This window comes from Pleurodeles waltl, chromosome 3_1 (genome assembly GCF_031143425.1).
Source record: "Pleurodeles waltl isolate 20211129_DDA chromosome 3_1, aPleWal1.hap1.20221129, whole genome shotgun sequence".
NCBI classification, from domain to species: Eukaryota; Metazoa; Chordata; class Amphibia; order Caudata; family Salamandridae; genus Pleurodeles; species Pleurodeles waltl.
In genome coordinates, this window is record NC_090440.1 from 326,440,969 (window position 1) to 326,461,134 (window position 20,166).

Consider the following 20,166-nt stretch of genomic DNA (forward strand, 5'->3'; position numbering starts at 1 on the left):
CCACGCATAAAGACGGCATAAAGCATGGACTTCACAGCTTGATGCAGTAGCATCTGGAGGAGACCACAAACATGATAATATGTGTCTGAGCAGGGTGGGACCTTTGATGAAGTAAGCCGCTTACTTTTAATATCTGCCCATACCGATCTGATACAGCACATTGGCATTGTACTTACTGATTTCATATCATTCTCTTTGCATATCCCTGACTACAGGCAGTGTGTGACTACAAGGCCACCCTTGTTTAGTCCTCCATGAGGAGTGGTTGACCGGTAGTTAGGGTAAGGGAAAGCTGAGAAGTCACCTGTTAATAGACGACTCACTACTGCATGCGTGTTCAACACATGGTTTTTGTTTGCCTGAGACTCCATATGCACATGTTTATTTATTTGCAGTGTTCACAAATGAGAATGGTGCAGCACAAATTTAAAGGCCCATAACTGCCTGAAGGCCTTTGCTCGAAGCATGTCCCAATTTCTGTGGTTTTATTTTCATGTGCATTATGTCTGATTTATTAAAAATGTACTTTAATTTGATTTCATGGGTATTTTTATGTCATTCCAGGATCTTAAAATTAACCACAAGCAATACATTTGCTGCTTCTAGGAGTTAGGAACTGGTATTGTATGTTTGTATGTGCACTGTGTATGTGTGGGACGACAGACATGGATATATCATAGGGAAAAATAGGATTCCGGTCTTGAGGAAAGCCCAGAGCTCTTTTTTGGGCCTTTTCAGGGCTGAAACGTGTTGACCCTTTTGACATTACCTGCATAAAATAGCCTTAAGTGTCTTCCTATTTATTTTAATCATTCCCTCACCAGCCTTTCAATAAAGTGTAAATACAACCCTTAGTAGGTGATCAGGATTTATTTTTTGGATCCCTTTCCTCTGAAATATCCCTGTACTTTCCTTCACTGTGCTAAGAGGGCCCCCCCACCACTAGAGGATTCTCTGGAGAGCATGGGATGACCAATGATGAGTCATAAGACCCATGGGGAGAGAGAGGGGGATGGAAGATGGGGGGGGGGGGTGGAGGGGATGAGGACATTCCATATATTTTTAGAATATATTTTCTAGGTCCAGCCTAAAGGAATTTAAAAACGTGCTTAACTGAGTAGTTATCCCCAAATCGGACATGGGGCTCTCAAACACGAAAACCTCTAAGAGGCACGTTTGCTTTTTGTGTATTCTGAAAAATCTTTTGCCAGACCTAAACCTTTGATTTTAATGCATATATGTCACTCCATCGCTGTCGGCTTGAACTTTTGACTTTGTCCTGGTCCAAAGTGATCAGATAACCACAGTTGGCGCTCTGTGTTTTTGGCACTATTTTCACATAATTTTCTAAAACTGCAAATCTCCAGCTCTACCAATTAGATTTTTGTTGTTTTGGTCTGCATAAATACTTTACACACTACCTCCAAGTTAAGCCTGACTGATAGTGCCAAGCCCCCTGAGAGTTAAGCACAGGTTAATTCGAGGTTTGCTTGAAACTTTACCCTGACAAGCATTGTGGTTGTTGCTAGATTAGTGGGCTACCACCCTCAACCAGTAACTCAGTTTGTTACCTGGTATGTTACTTGCCTATCTTGATTGTATTAAGAATGTTGTTTTGCAAATCAGAGATTTATTAAAGTTTGAGAGAAGATGATCATGATGATTTCTTGTAGGCAACAAACAGAAGCATAATTAAAGAGGAGGTGATTCTTTAATGGCACGAGGCAGTAGCATTGCAATGAAAAAAGCTAACATTGCTGTTCAGATGAAGGAAATATACTAAGTTGATTTAGAGTGCTTAAAGTGACTTGCAGTTTTTAATTAAAACATTAAGTAAGGATTTTATCAACGAGGCTGTAGTTAAACTCAGTGAAAAAGTATAATTTTGCTCATCTTAACAAAATCGAACTTTTCATATGAAACAGCTTGGAAATGTATTATTTCAGAAAATAAATTGTGGTTCACGCATAACATGAAGGAAGCCTGCTGTAAAAAAAATATATATATATTTTGTTTTCTTTTTCTATATGTGAAAACATTTTTCCTACTGGAGAATGAACGCCCTTCCTCTAAACTCACTCCCCCAAATGTGGGAATGATATAATTTCCTTGCCATTCTGGAAGGAGATCGGGATGGAGTAAATTTCTGACTATCAATGGGATGGGACTGGATTTAGTTCAAAATGTGAACACCCACAAACTTACAAGACAAACCACACCATATAAAGCTGTAGTGATATTTGTGTGCTGACCACTGTAAGGAAATGCCAACTTGGCATGGTTATCCCCTAACATTTTGCCTTTGCTGATCTAAGTTTTGATTGAAAGTGTGCTGGGGCCCTGCTAACCAGGCCCCAGAACCAGTGTTCTTCCCCTAAACTGTTCCTTTGTCTCCACAATTGGACAAGCCCTGGCACACAGGTAAGTCCCTTGTAACTGGTACCCTTGGTACCAATGGCCCTGATGCCAGGGAAGGTCTCTAAGGGCTGCATGTCTTATGCCACCCTGGGGACCCCTCACTCAGCACATGTACACTGCCTCACAGCTTGTATGTGCTGGTGAAAAAAGACTTAGTCGACATGGCACTCACCTCAGAGTGCCATGCCAACCTCACACTGCCTGTGGCATAGGTAAGTCACCCCTCTAGCAGGCCTTACAGCCCTAAGGCAGGGTGCACTATACCACAGGTGAGGGCATATGTGCATGAGATGAGACATTGTAAGTGCAGGGTAGCCATAAGAGTATACGGTCAGGGAGTTTGTCAAACACAAACTCCACAGTTCCATAATGGCTACAATGAAAACTGGGAAGTTTGTGTAGGAGGCTTGCCTGGCTTGTAGTGGGTACCAGAGGTACTTACACCTTGTGCCAGGTCCAGTTATCCCTTATTAGTGTTAGAGGTGTTTCTAGCAGCTTAGGCTGATAGAAGGTAGCTATGGCAAAGCAGCTTAGGCTGAACTAGGAGACATGTAAAGCTGCTACTATAGCACTGGTGTCATATGCACAATATCATAAGAAAACACAATACACAAGTACTAAAAATAAAGGTACTTTATTTTTATGACAATATGCCAAAAGTATCTCAGTGAGTACTCTCAGTATGAGGATAAGTTATATACACAAGATATATGTACACAAACCAAACTTAGGTAAGTAATAGCAAGAAAGGTAATTCAAGCAGTGTAGAATTACAGTAGATTGCAATGGGAGGACATAGGTATAGGGGCAACACAAACCATATACTCCAAAAGTGGAATGCAAACCACGAATGGACCCCAAACCTATGTGAGCTTGTAGAGGGTCGCTGGGACTGTAAGAAAAAAAAGTGAGGGTTAGAAAAATAGCCCACCCCAAGACCCTGAAAGGTAGGTGTAAAGTGCACCTACTACCCACAGAGAGCACAGAAGTCGTGATAGGGGGATTCTGCAGGAAGAACAAACACCAGCAATGCAACAACAGTGGATTGCCGGACCTGAGTACCTGTAAGACAAGGGGACCAAGTCCAATAGTTGCGACAGTGTCGAGAGTGGGCAGGAGCCCAGGAAATGCCAGCTGAGGGTGCAAAGAAGCTGCCACCGGATGGAAGAAGCTTGGAGTTCTGCAAGAAATAAGAGAGCTAGGGACTTCTCCTTTGGAAGACGGATGTCCCACGTCGCAATGAAGCTTGCAGAAAGACCGCAAACAAGCCTTGCTAGCTGCAAGGGTCGCGGTAGAGGTTTTTGGGTGCTGCTGTGGCCCAGGAGGGACCAGGATGTCGCCACTTGGAGGAGGAGGAGGAGGAAGGGGCGCCCAGCAACTCAGGGAGCCCTCACAGAAGCAGGCAGCACCCGCAAAAGTACCTGAACAGGCACTTGGAAGGAAAGTGAACCGGAGTCCACGCAAAGTCACAAAAGGGAGTCCCACGACGCTGGAGGACACCTCAGAAGGTTGTGCACTGCAGGATAGAGTGTCGGGGACCCAGGCTTGGCTGTGCATGAAGGAAATCCTGGAAGAGTGCACAGGAGCAGCTGCTAATCATGCAGTACCCAGCAATGCAGTCTAGCGTGGGGAGGCAAGGACTTACCTCCACCAAACTTGGACTGAAGAGTCACTGGACTATGGGGGTCACTTGGACAAAGTTGCTGAGTTCCAGGGACTACGCTCGTCAGAATGAGAGGGGACCCAGAGGACCAGTGATGCAGTCTTTTGGTGTCTGCGATAGCAGGGGGAAGATTCCGTCGACCCATGGGAGATTTCTTCAGAGCTCCTGGTGCAGGGTGGAGGCAGGCTACCCCCAGAGCATGCACCACCTGGAAACAGTCGAGAAAGCCAGCAGGATGAGGCGATACAAGGTTACTAGTAGTCGTCTTGCTACTTTGTTGCGGTTCTGCAGGCGTCCTGAGCAGTCAGCGGTCGATCCGTTGGTAGAAGGTGAAGAGGGAGATGCAGAGGAACTCTGGTGAGCTCTTGCATTCGTTATCTGAAGAATTCCCCAAAGCAGAGACCCTAAATAGCCAGAAAAGGAGGTCTGGCTACCAAGGAAGGAGGATTGGCTACCAAGAGAGGTAAGAGCCTATCGGAAGGAGTCTCTGACGTCACCTGCTGGCACTGGCCACTCAGAGCAGTCCAGTGTGTCCCCAGCACCTCTAAATCCAAGATGGCAGAGGTCTGGGACACACTGGAGGAGCTCTGGGCACCTCCCCTGGGAGGTGCAGGTCAGGGGAGTGGTCACTCCCCTTTCCTTTGTCCAGTTTCATGCCAGAGCAGGGCTGGGGGATCCCTGAACCAGTGTAGACTGGCTTATGCAGAGATGGGCACCATCTGTGCCCATCAAAGCATTTCCAGAGGCTGGGGGAGGCTACTCCTCCCCAGCCCTCACACCTATTTCCAAAGGGAGAGGGTGTTACACCCTCTCTCAGAGGAAGTCCTTTGTTCTGCCGTCCTGGGCCAGGGCTGCCTGGACCTCAGGAGGGCAGAAACCTGTCTGAGGGGTTGGCAGCAGCAGCAGCTGCAGTGGAGACCCCGGAAAGGCAGTTTGGCAGTACCCGGGTACTATGCTAGAGACCCAGGGGATCATGGAATTGTCCCCCCAATGCCACATTGGCATTGGGGTGACAATTCCATGTTCTTAGACATGTTACATGGCCATGTTCGGAGTTACCATTGTGACGCTATACATAGGTAGTGACCTATGTATAGTGCAAGCGTGTAATGGTGTCCCCGCACTCACAAAGTCCAGGGAATTTGCCCTGAACGATGTGGGTGCACCTTGGCTAGTGCCAGGGTGACCACACACTAAGTAACTTTGCACCAAACCTTCACCAGGTGAAGATTAGACATGTAGGTGACTTATAAGTTACGTAAGTGCAGTGATAAATGGCTGTGAAATAACGTGGACGTTATTTCACTCAGGCTGCACTGGCAGGCCTGTGTAAGAATTGTCAGAGCTACCTATGGGTGGCAAATGAAATGCTACAGCTCATGGGGATCTCCTGGAACCACAATACCCTGGGTACCTCAGTACCATATACTAGGGAATTATATGGGTGTACCAGTATGCCAATGTGAATTGGTAAATTTAGTCACAAGCCTGTTAGTGGCAAAGTTGGAAAGCAGAGATCATAACCACTGAGGTTCTGGTTAGCAGAGCCTCAGTGAGACAGTTAGGCATCACACAGGGAACACATACATATAGGCCACAAACTTATGAGCACTGGGGTCCTGGCTAGCAGGATCCCAGTGACACATAACCACACTTACAACATAGGGTTTTCACTATGAGCACTGGGCCCTGGCTAGCAGGATCCCAGTGAGACAGTGAAAAAACCCTGACATATACTCACAAACAGGCCAAAAGTGGGGGTAACAAGGCAAGAAAGAGGCTACTTTCTCACAGTTTGGTATCAAAATTCTCAGCACAATAAATGCACACTGATGCCAGTCTGCAATTTATTTTAACATACACCGAGAGGGCATCTTAGAGATGCCCCCTGAATACCAACCCGACTTCTAGTGTAGGCTGACCAGTTTCTGCCAGCCTGCCACACACCAGACATGTTGCTGGCCGCATGGGGAAAGTGCCTTTGTCACTCTGTGGCCAGCAACAAAGCCTGTACTGGGTGGAGGTGCTTCACACCTGCCCCTGCAGGAACTTTAACACCTGGCGTTAAGCCTCAAAGGCTCATCCCTTTTGTTACAGCACCCCAGGGCATCCCAGCTAGTGGAGATGCCCCCTCCGGCCACTGTCCCCACGTTTGGCGGCAAGGCTGGAGGAGATAATGAGAAAAACAAGGAGCAGTCACCCACCAGTCAGGACAGCCCCTAAGGTGTCCTGAGCTGAGGTGACCCCTGTCTTGAGAAATCCTCCATCATAGTTTTGGAGGACTACCCCAATAGGATTAGGGCTGTGCCCCCCTCCCCACAGGGAGGAGGCACAAAGAGGGTGTAGCCACCCTCAAGGACAGTAGCCATTGGCTACTGCCCTCCCAGACCTAAACACACCCCTAAATCTAGTATTTAGGGGCACCCAGAACCTAGGAAATCAGATTCCTGCAACCTGAGGACCAAGAAGGACTGCTGACCTACAAGCCTGCGCAGAAGACGGAAGACAACAACTGCTTTGGCCCCAGCCCTACTGGCCTGTCTCCTGACTCGAAAACCTACAACCAGCGACGCATCCGACAGGGCCCAGCTACTTCTGAAGCCTCAAAGGGCTGCCCTGGACTAAAGGACCAAGAAACTCCTGTGAGCAGCAGCTCTGCTCAAAACCAGCCACATCTTTGCAACAAAGAAGCAACTTTTAAAGAACTCACGTTTCCCGCCGGAGGACTGAGACTTCACCCTCTGCACCTGACGCCCCCGGGACGACATCCAGAGAACAAACACCACAGGGAGGACTCCCCGGCAACTGCGACCCTGTGAGTAGCCCGAGACGAACCCCCTGACCCCCCCACAGCGACGCCTGTAGAGAGAATCCAGAGGCTCCCCCTGACCGCGACTGCCTGTAACAAGGGACCAGACGCCTGGAACCAACACTGCACCCGCAGCCCCCAGGACCTGAAGGAACCGAACCTCAGTGCAGGAATGACCCCCAGGTGACCCACTGCCTCGCACAGGTGGTGGCTGTCCTGAGAAGCCCCCGTGCCTGCCTGCACCACTAGAGTGACCCCCCCCCCGGGTCCCTCCTTTGTTTCCTATCTGAAACCCGATGCCTGCTTTGCACACTGCACCCAGCCGCCCCTGTGCCGCTGAGGGTGTGTTGTGTGCGTACTTGTGTCCCCCCCAGTGCGCTACAAAACCCCCCTGGTCTGCCCCAAAGGATGCGGGTACTTACCTGCTGGCAGACTGGAACTGGAGCACCCCTGTTCTCCATAGGCGCCTATGTGTTTTAGGCACCTCTTGGACCTCTTCACCTGACTGGACCTGAGCTGCTGGTGTGGTAACTTTGGGGTTGCCTTGAACCCCCAACGGTGGGCTGCCTATGCCCAGGAACTGAGACTTGTAAGTGTCTTACTTACCTCACAAAGTAACCTTTACTTACCTCCCCCAGGAACTATTGATTTTTGCACTGTGTCCACTTTTAAAATAGCTTATTGCCATTCTAACAAAGAATGTATATGATATTGCTTTTATTCAAAGTTCCTAACTTACCTGTATGAAGTACCTTGCATTTTATGTGTTTACTTCAAATCTTGAACCTGTGGTTCTTAAAATAAACTAAGAAAATATATTTTCCTTTATAAAAACCTATTGGCCTGGAGTAAGTCTTTGAGTGTGTGTTCCTCATTTATTGCCTGTGTGTGTACAACAAATGCTTAACACTACCCTCTGATAAGCCTACTGCTCGATCACACTACCACAAAATAGAGCATTAGAATTATCTAATTTTGTCACTATCTTACCTCTAAGGGAGCACACGGTTTCTTACTTTGAAATAGTATATACAGAGCCAACTTCCTACAACCACTGACTTCATGTCACACCATTTTGCACTTGGCTCAGCTGCCCACTGTCACTTTAGTGGTCACTAGTTATAGACTCCATTTTGTATTCAGCTTAGACTCCATTTTGTGTTCAGCTTAACCTCACTGGCACGTTAGAGGTGTGAGTAGTTTTCTGTACAAACATGTTATGCAACATGTTTTCTATTTCTGCGTGTTCTCTTTCTCACCGAATAGCTAGTACATAATATGGAGGAGTTAGGCAGTCAGCACGATAAGAATGTACCAGACTGATGTTTATGGTACAGCAGGGAATGGCTTAGGCTTGGGAGAGACACCTTGGGAAACTGGCCAGTTCCAACCTGTTTCTTTCAACCCTGAACTAAAATAGTCAGCATTTTTAAATATTTCTTCCTGATGGGAGGGTTTTTTCCAGAAAGCCCCTTTTCCGGTTCTTTAAGATATAAAAGATGGCCCTGATTGGCAGTCGTAGATTCCGAGACCTCAGTCAGGATTTTAGATGTCGAATGCCTGACATCTTTCCTGTGAGGGTGGAGATCTCTTTCTCGCAGTCGAACAGGGTCATCGTCTTGCTGGCATGAGAAAGATGAAGCATCTGGCAGGTCCTACGGTGATGCATTTTTATTAATTATTTGCTTTGCATTGTGTATGAATATATATATCCATATATCAATATAAGTGTTTGTATCCTTGCATGTATATATTTGTTGTTTATAGATTGAAGAATCTTTATATATGGTCTTAGATTATTGTTGCACATTCTCAAAGTACACTTTTTACTATTCAAGCCTTCCTTCACGAACCTTGCAAAAAGATATTGGGGGTTATTACAACTTTGGAGGAGGTGTTAATCCGTCCCAAAAGTGACGGTAAAGTGACGGATATACCACCAGCCGTATTACGAGTTCCACAGGATATAATGGACTCGTAATACGGCTGGTGGTATATCCGTCACTTTACCGTCACTTTTGGGACGGATTAACACCTCCTCCAAAGTTGTAATAACCCCCATAATGATTTTTTCAGATTAATAAGTGCATTCCAGATAATCTTTGACTCCTTTCAGTGTGTATATTTTGGCTCAGTCAAAACTAAATCAAAACACTTTGGTGTAAGTCAGCAAGGGAAGGGTTTGTAGGTCAGAAGTGTACATTTAAAAGTGAAAATATGTTTGGCAGGAAGACTAAAGCACCTGCTTCTAAAAACCTGTGTGAAAGGAGTGTTTTTCAAATTCCTGGATGGTGCAGCACACCTTATGATGAGTTAGCTAGTGAATTTTTACATTTGGCTGGTTTATCAGAAAGCTGGGATGAGTGTTTGAATGAAGCAGAACCAGCAGATGTTTTGTCTTGCTTAAGTAAAGTAACGGTTGAAGGGAATGATCTTTCAGTTTTGGCAGAAGGGGGTGGATACTTTTTTCTGCCTACAGAAAAATGTGTGACAGATATAAATAGTTAGAAAGGGTAAATGAGCAACTGGAAAAGCAGCTTGTGGATTCAAAGAATAGTGTTACTATGTTGTCTTGCCAAAATAATTTATTGCAAGATAAGGCAGACACGTATCAAACAACTGCAGAACGAGCTGCGATCAAAATAGCCCAAAACAGATATCGTAAACGTAGAGGAAGGCTAAATGAGAAAAAGGTCCATTTAGTCATATCTAATACTGGTTTGGATTGGTGCCCAGATTCATCTTAGATAGATATTGTTTGAACCGGCAGTGAGCCGTCAAACTCTAGTGAAGAGGAGAGTGAAAAAGGTGGAGTACAGAGGGACCTACAGGAGCACAATGTGGTGCATGCACAGCCAATTTTTAGACGAAAGTTGCAGCACACGCCATAAGAAAAAGCAGGAGTTGCATTACATGCTTTAGAAGATTACACTCAGCAAGAAGTAAATTATATTATGGATCGTTTTAAACAGAGAACAGGGGAGTCCCTACTTGCTTGGGTTGTGGGGATGTTTGAAACTGGTGCTTTCGGCGTTATGTTAGATGTTGGGGACTCTCGCAAGTTCTGTACTCTAATTTCTGATCCAGGAATGCAGGAACAGTTCAGGGGTATTCAAGGAGACCACCAGACTACTTTCTTACTACTAGTTGTTGATGGATGTAATCTGAAGTACTTAACGGGCAAGAATGCATGGGTTCGAACGGTGAATCCATTAAAAAAGTTAAAAAGAGATTCAGATCCCACTGAGGCATAAGAAAAGGAGTGGGAGGAAACGTGTTAGGTAAACCCTTTAAGAACCTAATAACAATAGGCGATTTAAACAAGGAGGCCTGATCCAGAAGGCAAAGAAAGGCTGACAGTGCCACCAAATATCTCTTAACAGTAGCAACTGCACAACCCTTCTGTGCTAAAGCAAACAACAGAACATCGGATAGATGGGCCCTCAAAGGATCAATTTGCTTCTCTCCACACCAAGCCATGAATTTTGCCCACCTGCCAGCATAAACGGTCTTAGTTGAGTGTCGCCTGGCCGATAAAATAACATCCACTACCTCTGGTGGGAAAGAGAAAGAACTCAGGTTGCCCGTTCAATCTCCAGGAATGAAGGTGCAGGCTCTGGAGGTGGGGGTGTAGAACCCGCCACTGCAACTGCGAGAGGAGGTCTGCCCTTAGAGGGAGACGGAGCGGAGGGCACAGTGAGAGTTGGAGAAGGTCTGTGTACCACACCGTTCTTGGCCAATCCGGGGCTATTAAAATGACCTGAGCCCAATCTTAGCGGATCTTCCTCAGAACCCGAGGAATCAAGGGTATGGGGGGGAAATGCGTAAAGCAACTGGTTGCACCAAGAGATCTGAAACGCATCCCCCAAACCTCCTTGCATCGGATACTGGAGGCTGCAGAATGACGGGCAGTGCGCGTTCTCCAGAGTGGCAAACAGATCTATCCTTGGAGAACCCCACATCTGAAAGATGTGTAGGACCAGATCCAGATGGAGACGCCACTCGTGATCGGCCGAAAAATTTCGACAGAGTGTCCGCACATATGTTGAGCACTCCAGCCAGATGATTCACTACCAAGCAAATCCGATGGTCCCAAAGCCAGGACCACAGTCGCAGAGCCTCTCTGCAGAGAAGGTATGACCCCACTCCTCCCTGCTTGTTTATATACCACATTGCAGTAATGTTGTCTGTCAGGACCTGAACTGACTGACCGCAAAGGGACGGGAAGAAGGCCTTGCGAGCCAGACGTATCGCCCGCAATTCTAACAGATTGATATGAAAAGTCTGTTCCACTGGAGACCAACGACCCTTGATCTCCAGGTCCCCCAGATGAGCTCCCCACTCTAGAGTGGAAGCATTCGTCATGACCGTGGCCACCGGAAGCGGCAGTGAAAACAGCCTTCCTTGAGAAAGGTTGCCGTCCACAGCCCATCATTGTAGATCCGCTGTAGCGTCTCTGGAGATCGTTATTGACTCCTCGAGATCCCCTTTGTGTTGAAACCACTGCTTGCAGAGGCATCACTGGAGAGCCTTCATGTGCATGTGTGACCAACAGAATGCAAGAAGCGAACAGACCAAGCAGGCATAGGACCTTGAGGACTGGAACAACCACTCCATTTTGAAACATTGGAATCAACGTCTGGATGTCCTGAATCCGCTGAGGCGGAGGATAGGCCCGATTCAATGTTGTATCCAGTACTGTCCCTATGAACAGGTGGCGCTGAGAGAGCTCCAGGTGAGACTTGGGCACGGTTACCGAAAAGCCCTGACTGAACAACAACTGAGCTGTCATCAGCAAGTGATGCAGCACGAGCTCTGGAGACTTATCTTTGATCAACCAATCGTCCAGATAAGGGAATACTAATATTCTCTTCCTTCTGAGACTTGCTTCAACTACCGCCATGACCTTTGTAAAGACTCGAGGTGCTGAAGTAAGACCAAACGGAAAGACCGCAAACTGGTAGTGTTGTGACCCCACCACAAACCGGAGATACTTCCTGTGCGACTACAGTATAGGGATATGAAAGTAAGCATCATGCAAGTCGACAGACACCATCCAATCCTTTCTGTTCAACACCAGAAGAACCTGTGCTAGAGTCAGCATCTTGAATTTTTCCTGTTTGAGGAACCAATTCAAAACCTTCAGGTCTAGGATTGGTCTCAATCGACCATCCTTCTTGGGAATTAAGAAATATCTCGAACAACCCTGACCCCTTTCCTGCTCTGGAACCAACTCCACTGCACCTTTTGATAAAAGGATTTGCACTCCACATTTCATCTCAAGGAGCTATATAGAGGCTACTATGCAAGGTTAAAAGAAGCAACATTAAAGACCAGAAACTGATGCCAGTCATCTTACCAGACTCGAGCAGCAGGTGCCAAAGCAACAGTGGACACCACTAGTGTCTTATTTCATTCCATTCAGCACAGCTCTTATTCCGAAGAAACTGTGCCATGGATGCTCAATGATTACTGTTTAAAGTAGTTAGGATTTGACTGCCTGAAACATTTACTGGGTAATAAACTGCAACAAATGTTCTATTAATTTATCGTTGAGAGGAAATGAAGAGATCCCAAATGATTCCCAAGGGTAAGAAGGAAGGCTCTGGATTAAAAAACAAAATGTCCTGCATGTTTTAAAGAAATAAGGCTTGATCATCAGTCAACATGGTGCTCAGCAAATTTAAGTTAGGTTGACAAAGTAAAGGAATAAACACATGCCATGCAATACTATCAAACACAATGTAGATAGCAGCAGTTTTTCTTCAACAATCACCCCAAAAACACATTTTACATTTCAAACAAAGCTGCTGTTAACTTTTCATGCAGATTGCACCTATTCATTTTGGTCGAACATATTGCAACCCAAAACCATCCCCTCAGGAAGGCTTCATTAACCATTTGCATATCTCCAGTTCCTAGGACAATTATAAATGATGGATGCCAGAGGTCAAAAGGAGAAAAGCACAAAGGGTTTTCTGACCTGGGCATACACTTGCTCATATTGCGCCATGAAAATCCTGTTACAGCTCGAGGATGGGCCAAGTAAACAAAGGAAAATGAAGGTGGAGAAGTTTTCTTTTCTTGAATTTCCTGAGTCAGAATAGCAGAATTCCAACTGGTAAGAGGATACCACACCTTTAAGAGGCAATCATCCTATAAAGCAAAAGAAAAATACATAAAATACAATTTTAACCATATTATTAATATCATGAAAAAGAATCAATCAGCAATCAAATGAGGAAGATTCCGCCAGTCATCATTCAAGTAAGGAAGATTCAACCGAAACATATCCATATGTAAATACAATCACTCTCACACTTGCACGAGTTTCTACATACGTGGTTGGTCTTAACTGCCTTAGTGTGGCAATATTCTTGTTGGGTACAACAAATTACACCCAAAATAGCATTTCATTCCGATGTGATGTAAACATATCTATTGGTCTAGAGAGATAAATGCTACTTAATTTATTCATCTACGAAGCTAACGTTTCTTCAAGATTTTGCCCCTTTTATATGTTCATGTGGAAAGACCTCAAGGGGAAATGATACGATGGTGAAACACTGTAAAGTCAATTTCATTTTTCACATAATATGCCGAACGACAATCCAGTGTGGAAAAACGTCGTTTTGAAATCTTAATCGAAAGACAGATTACCACAACAACTTCTGACAACATAAAAAATGTGGTAGGTTGGGAGGCTGTGAAATGATGTCAGAAATATAGGTCACTATTAAAAGCTTGTTTAGGTTTAGAGTATATAGAGAGTGATCTAGAAAAGTACAATATTTTACCAGATCACAGAGAAACACCAAAATAGTGCTCAGGGAAGAAAAACAATGTTATGGAATTTCCATTTTATGGCAAGGAAACAAGACTGGTGAAAGCAGCTAGAAGTAATTTAGGTATGATAAAATGAGGTCCTAACCCAGGATGCACTGTAATTTTCAGCAGATAGAGAGCATGTAATTCAATATCTATTTTGGAACATTCTCTAGAAATAACTTTTTGTACTAGAGATACTGAAAATCATGAATACAATACTCAAGAGACAGGGAAGAGTGATACTTAATGGCTCAGTCTAAGGTGTGCTTAGACACAAAGGAGCTGTGAAAATTCTTATTGGTGACAGATGAGGTGCTTCGAAAAGAAATGTATGATTAGATTATCTTTGACATAATAAGTCTGGATGTGATTCGTTATCCTCTGTCCATGACTTGAAAAGGTTTGTTTTCTGAGCTTTTCAATTTTCTACTTCAAGTTCAGATATAGGAATGTAATGCCTTCTTCAGGTGTATTTGCCTCCTAAGATTGGTGTATTTTTAGCACACGTTAGCATGAGCTGTTGCTCTTATCTCTCTTATAGAAGATGCAGTAAGGTCTTGAATAACAAGTCAGCCTGGAGAGTCACCCAGTGTAAGTAAGAAGGGGAAATATTAGGTCTTCATATTTGTTTAGCCCTTTCAGGATTTAATCTTTGGCATGTGGAGAGCTAGAGGGGAGCAGTAGTCGAGCTGTGACAACAGAAAGTAACACGCTCCTTCTCCCCAGACTGTAAAGGACCACAGCTTACATTTAGACAGCAACCCTTAGTGGTAGACTGAAACAAAGTTCATATTATATTTGAGGGTAGCAGAAACATTTTGAAAACTACACGTTTCTATGTAGAGCTTTAAACTGCTAATCGAAGGAACAGCTGCAAGTATGCAAAAAATTGTATTTCAAGACACATGCAAATTAAGAGCTATGTTAAAAGATTTGTATTCTTTCAAGTTGTTCAAATTACCATTTTGTGGCTTTATATATGTAGTCTCTGCACAAGCCTTCATGGTGAACCAAGAAACTGAATACCTTAAAAATAATTTCCTTTGCAGAATTAAAAACAATTTTAAACTGTGATTTGAGACAATTTATGGTCTAAAAGATTAAACAAATCCCATTAAACGCTCCAAACATCAACTTACATTGACAAAACTAGCCTACTGCAATTGTTCTACCCAATGAGGGAAGAAATACTGTATTTCTTGTACTCAATGTTCTGTTTGTTTTTTATGTACTTTACAGCAGTCATAACACTAGAATTGGAATGGTTAGTCACAGTTGCAGAGGGCCCTTGAAATAAACGCTTGACTTGGGTAGGCTTCTACAATCTTACCTTTCCAGCTGTTGCAAAGTATTCGCCATCAGGAGACCATTCTATCAAATGAACCGAAACAGCAGTCCTGTGTAAAAACCATAGTTTAGCGTAAGCTTGCAGACACTGATTTGTAATAACAATGATGGTCTCCTCAATAAAGTCTTATTCCATCACTTCAGAGCTCAAGAAAGATTAAGTTGTTTTAAGGGGGATTCGAGAAATGTAACTTCTCATCGCCATTTTATCAGCATGTGATGTAACCTATACCCTGTTCAAGCGAGCCTGGAAACCAATGTTAGGCAGCCACAAATGTGTCAATTTACACCTGCCAACTCTTTAGATTTTCCTTTTGTTGAAGTGAGTCATTTGGATGTATCAGGCCAATGTTGCAAAGAGGTGAAGTCTGAATGCTGATAAGACAGAATTATCAGTACCAGAATCATCTTAAGAGTTCACTTCCTCCTGCTTCTATTTTCTTACTCACTACTATTGCCATTGAAAGAACTAGAACTCACCTGCATTGCCAGATGCAGTTCCAGTCATTTAAAACTTGATGGAATGTATCGCATCTTCCTTCAGTGCCAACATTTTCCTCATCTTCTTCGGGAATATCACTTGTTGGAGGAGCCCAAAGTTGTAAGCAATCAGTTGCTGTCAAAAGCTGGTTGCCTGTCAGCAAAAGAAGGAATTATTAAAAATAGATAACTGCATCACCACACTGGGCAGCTCATCAAGTGGAGTATCCATTGATTGAGCTGCACTCACTGAGTAACATATAACCATTACTGTTAAAATATTTAAAAACAGGTAGATTATCCTCGTCACCACTAATCACATCCTCAGCAATAAATAAAGGTTAATGCATTAGAGGCCTAAAGGAGTAGTGCCACTGAGTAAATAATTTGTGTCATGTTTAAACATATTCTATTACATCCTGGAGAAGTGATAACACCTGTCGGAAAATCGAATATGCAAGGTTATGGGCATGAGAAGGAAATCTGGATCCACCATCATCAAGTCACACTAGTCAACTCTAGAATATTGTAAATTGATGTACCTCTGAGATTCAGAATGGTTGAAGATCACAAACTGTGATTGCACCACTAAGATGCAACATTTTGCGAAAATGGGAATCTGTAAGTTTGTTTAGAATTCTATGAAGTGTCATAAGCGAAAGGAAATCAAATTTGACTCCTACACATTTCTTGTGCAAAATATGAAATTATTTCTTGACTTCAATACCATGAGAACTGCTCAAAACACAGGACGCTGTACGGTAATTAAAGAGTAAATATAAAAGAAATGTAGGTTATTACTTTCTGATGAGAATTTCGGTCTTCACAATATAAAAGATAAAATAATGTATTGCCTGGCAATGTTCTTAGTCAGGTCCTCCATATGCCGTGGCAGTTAATGATCTGCAGGCCCAACTACCAGCTGGTACTTTTGAGATCAAGGTGAATAGGGTGGTACTGTTGACAATGACATTCTTCTGGAAATGCATAATCAGCAGTAACTCTTTAAAACAAGCTGAGGCTGCTTTGATAGATATAAAAACTACGTGGACAGTTAATATAAAAATACACATTTTCACCCTATTTTAAATAGGGATTTCTAATTTAATGATGGAATCGGTTAAAACACCTAATGACAACACTCATCTGGCATGTCTAACCCCAGAGGTGTGTAAGAAAGTAACGCCAAACAGATGTATATATATATATATATATATATATATATATAGATATATATATATATATCTATATATATATATATATATATTTCTATATATCAATAAATGTCACTTACCCAGTGTACATCTGTTCGTGGCATGTTCCGCTGCAGATTCACATGCTATGCATATTCTACCATCTAGTGTTGGGCTCGGAGTGTTACAAGTTGTTTTTCTCCAAAGAAGTGCTTTTGAGTCACGGGATCGAGTGACTCCTCCTCTTCGGCTCCATTGCGCATGGCCTTCGACTCCATGTTAGATTGTTTTCCCGCAAAGGGTAAGGTAGTAGTGATAGAGTATAAAGAAAAGAGATGCCAATGGAATAAATATATACATATATATATACATATACACACACACACGTGTACAAGTGAATGTTGAACTTAAACGGCTACAGGCTCCCGGGGAGCTGGGAGGGTACATGTGAATCTACAGCGGAACATGCCACGAACAGATGTACACTGGGTAAGTGACATTTTCCGTTCAATAGCATGTGTAGCTGCAGATACACATGCTATGCATAGACTACAAAGCTTTTTTACCTCCCATAAGCGGTGGGCAGCCTGTAGGAGTTGAAGTTGTTTGAAATAGTGTTCTTAGTACAGCCTGCCCTACTGTGGCCTGTTGTGTTGCTAACACATCTACACAGTAATGTTTGGTAAATGTATGCGGTGTTGACCAAGTGGCTGCTTTACAAATTTCGGCCATTGGTATGTTACCTAAGAAAGCCAGTGTAGCCCCTTTTTTCCATGTGGAATGTGCTTTAGGTGTAACTAATAGCTGCCTTTTAGCTTTTAGGTAACATGTTTGGATACATTTTACTATCCGTCTAGCTAACCCTTGTTTTGAAATAGGGTTACCAGTATGTGGCTTTTGGAATGCTACAAATAACTGTTTGGCTTTTTCTAAAGGATTTTGTCCTGTCAATGTAGTACATTAAAGCTCTTAAGATCTAATGTATGCAGGGCTCTTTCTGCTACAAAGTCTGGCTGAGGGAAGAAGACTGGTAGCTCCACTGTTTGATTAATATGAAACAGTGATATAACTTTTGGGAGAAATTTTGGGTTTGTTCGGAGTACAATTTTATGTTTATGTACTTGTATGAACGGTTCTTGAATTGTGAAAGCCTGGATTTCACTAACTCTTCTTAATGAAGTAATTGCGACTAGGAAGGTAACTTTCCATGTTAAGTATTGAATCTGGCATGAGTGCATAGGTTCAAATGGTGGACCCATAAGTCGTGTGAGCACTACGTTTAGATTCCACGATGGTATTGGAGGTGTTCTAGGTGGAATAATGCATTTAAGCCTTCCATGAAGGCTTTGATAATAGGTACTCTAAATAAAGAGCTGTGTTGTATATTTTGCAAGTATGCAGAGATTGCAGTAAGATGTATTTTAATAGATGAAAAAGCTAAGTTTGCCTTTTGTAAATGAATGTCTTGTATTGATGCTGAAAGAGGGCTAATTATTTTAGATTGACAGTAATACACAAATCTTTTCCATTGGTTTGCATAACACTGCCTGGTAGTGGGTTTTCTTGCTTGTTTAATTACTTCCATACTCAGCTGGGAGTTGTAGATATCCAAACTCTATGACTTCAGGAGCCAAATTGCTAGAATGAGTATTTTGGGATCTGGGTGCCTGATTAGTTGTTTGTTTTGTGTTAGATCTGGTCTGTTAGGGAGTTTGATATTTGGTACTACTGACAGATCTAATAGTGTTGTGTACCAGGGTTGACGTGCCCACGTTGGTGCTATTATTATGAGTTTGAGTTTGTTTTGATGCAGTTTGTTGACTAGAAATGGAATTAGCGGTAAAAGTGTAAGTAAATATCCCTGACCAATTTATCCATAGAGCATTGCCTTTGGATAGAGGATGTGGGTACCTAGATGCAAAGTTTTGGCATTTTGCGTTTTCGCTGGTGGCGAATAGGTCTAGGTCTGATGTTCCCCAGTGGTGAAAGTATGTTTGCAGCACTTGGGGATGAATTTCCAACTGGTGTGTTTGTTGATGATCTCGGCTGAGAACATCTGCCAATTGGCTGTGTGTCCCTGGAATGTATTGTGCTACCAGGTGAATGTTGTTGTGGATTGCCCATTGCCAACTCTTTTGGGGATGAATGGGTCCCTCCCTGTTTGTTTAGGTAATACATTGTTCTTGTGAGTGAGAAGAGGCTGAAAAGCGTTGAGTGCTAGGAATACGGCTAGCAGTTCTAGGTGATTTATACGAAACTGTTTGTGTTTGGCGTCCCATAGTCCTTGAATGTTGTGATTGTTGAGGTGTGCGCCCCATCCAATCATTGATGCATCTGTTGTAAGTATGGTTTGAGGCACAGGGTCTTAAAAAGGCCGTTCTTTGTTTAGATTTGTGGAATTCCACCACTGAAGTGATATGCTTGTTTGGTGGTCTATCAACAATAGATCGGGAAGTTGACCCTGTGCCTGTGACCATTGCTGTGCAAGGCACTGTTGTAAAGGCAGCATGTTTAGTCTTGCATGTGGGACAATGGCGATACATGATGCCATCATGCCCAACAGTTTCATGACGAATTTGACAGTGTGCCGTGTGATGCTATTAATTTTGTTTGACCAATGACTTTGTGTTTCACCACTGCGCATATTAGTTGCTCAATGTTCACCAGTAGCACATTATATGTTTTGTTCAGATTAGCTGCCTATTGGCTTTGACATGATATTATAGATTACATTCTGTATTCAGCTCAGCTGCCTATTGGCTTTGACATGATATTATAGATTACATTTTGTATTCAGCTCAGCTGCCTATTGGCTTTGACATGATATTAGACATTACATTTTGTATTCAGGTCAGCTGCCTATTGGCTTTGACATGATATTAGACATTTTGTATTCAGCTTAGCTGCCTATTGGCTTTGACATGACATTACATTTGATATTTAGGTTAGCTGCCTATTGCCTTTAACGTGGAGTTAGACATTGCAGTTGAGAATCCAAGCTGTATTTTTCCAAGCTATGTTTTTGCACAAGATGAACCAAGAGGTTTTTCTCACACCAGACTAGACCTGATAAGAGAGAGTACATTTGGTGTTTTCCTTTCTGCTCAGGCTTGGGAAGAGGAGGAGTCTAGGAGATCTGGCCAGTCTCCGAAGGCTTGCGTAGTTTTCCCAGGTCTGAGAGGAGGGGGCACGCTTTTGTAGGGATGACTCGGGCTACAGAGAATTAGATTGGAATCTGCTTGACTTCGGGCTGGAACTTGGTGCCAGTTGCCAGTCTCCCGTGTGGGTAGATAATCTCTTTCTCGCAGTTGACCGGAGTCATCAACTTGCAGACCCCAGAAAGATGAAGCTGTAAATAGTTTCTCACACGGTGAAGTATTTGTTTTGCTTTGCATTAAATATATATATATAACCTGCTGTGTACATTG

At 43.4% G+C, this 20,166-nt stretch overlaps 1 protein-coding gene across 2 annotated transcripts in view; it reads right to left on the reverse strand.

The window, feature by feature from the left end:
• The window catches only part of DMXL2 (Dmx like 2), a 1,615,381-nt gene that overhangs the window by 1,449,236 nt on the left and 145,979 nt on the right, over positions 1–20,166 (reverse strand). For both annotated transcript variants that reach the window (XM_069222485.1, XM_069222484.1), the window contains exons 5-7: positions 15,546–15,699; positions 15,049–15,115; positions 12,874–13,046 (exon numbers count right to left, since the gene is read on the reverse strand). In XM_069222485.1, coding sequence (XP_069078586.1) covers positions 12,874–13,046; positions 15,049–15,115; positions 15,546–15,699 — 394 coding nt within the window. The remainder of the gene's footprint in view (positions 1–12,873; positions 13,047–15,048; positions 15,116–15,545; positions 15,700–20,166) is intronic.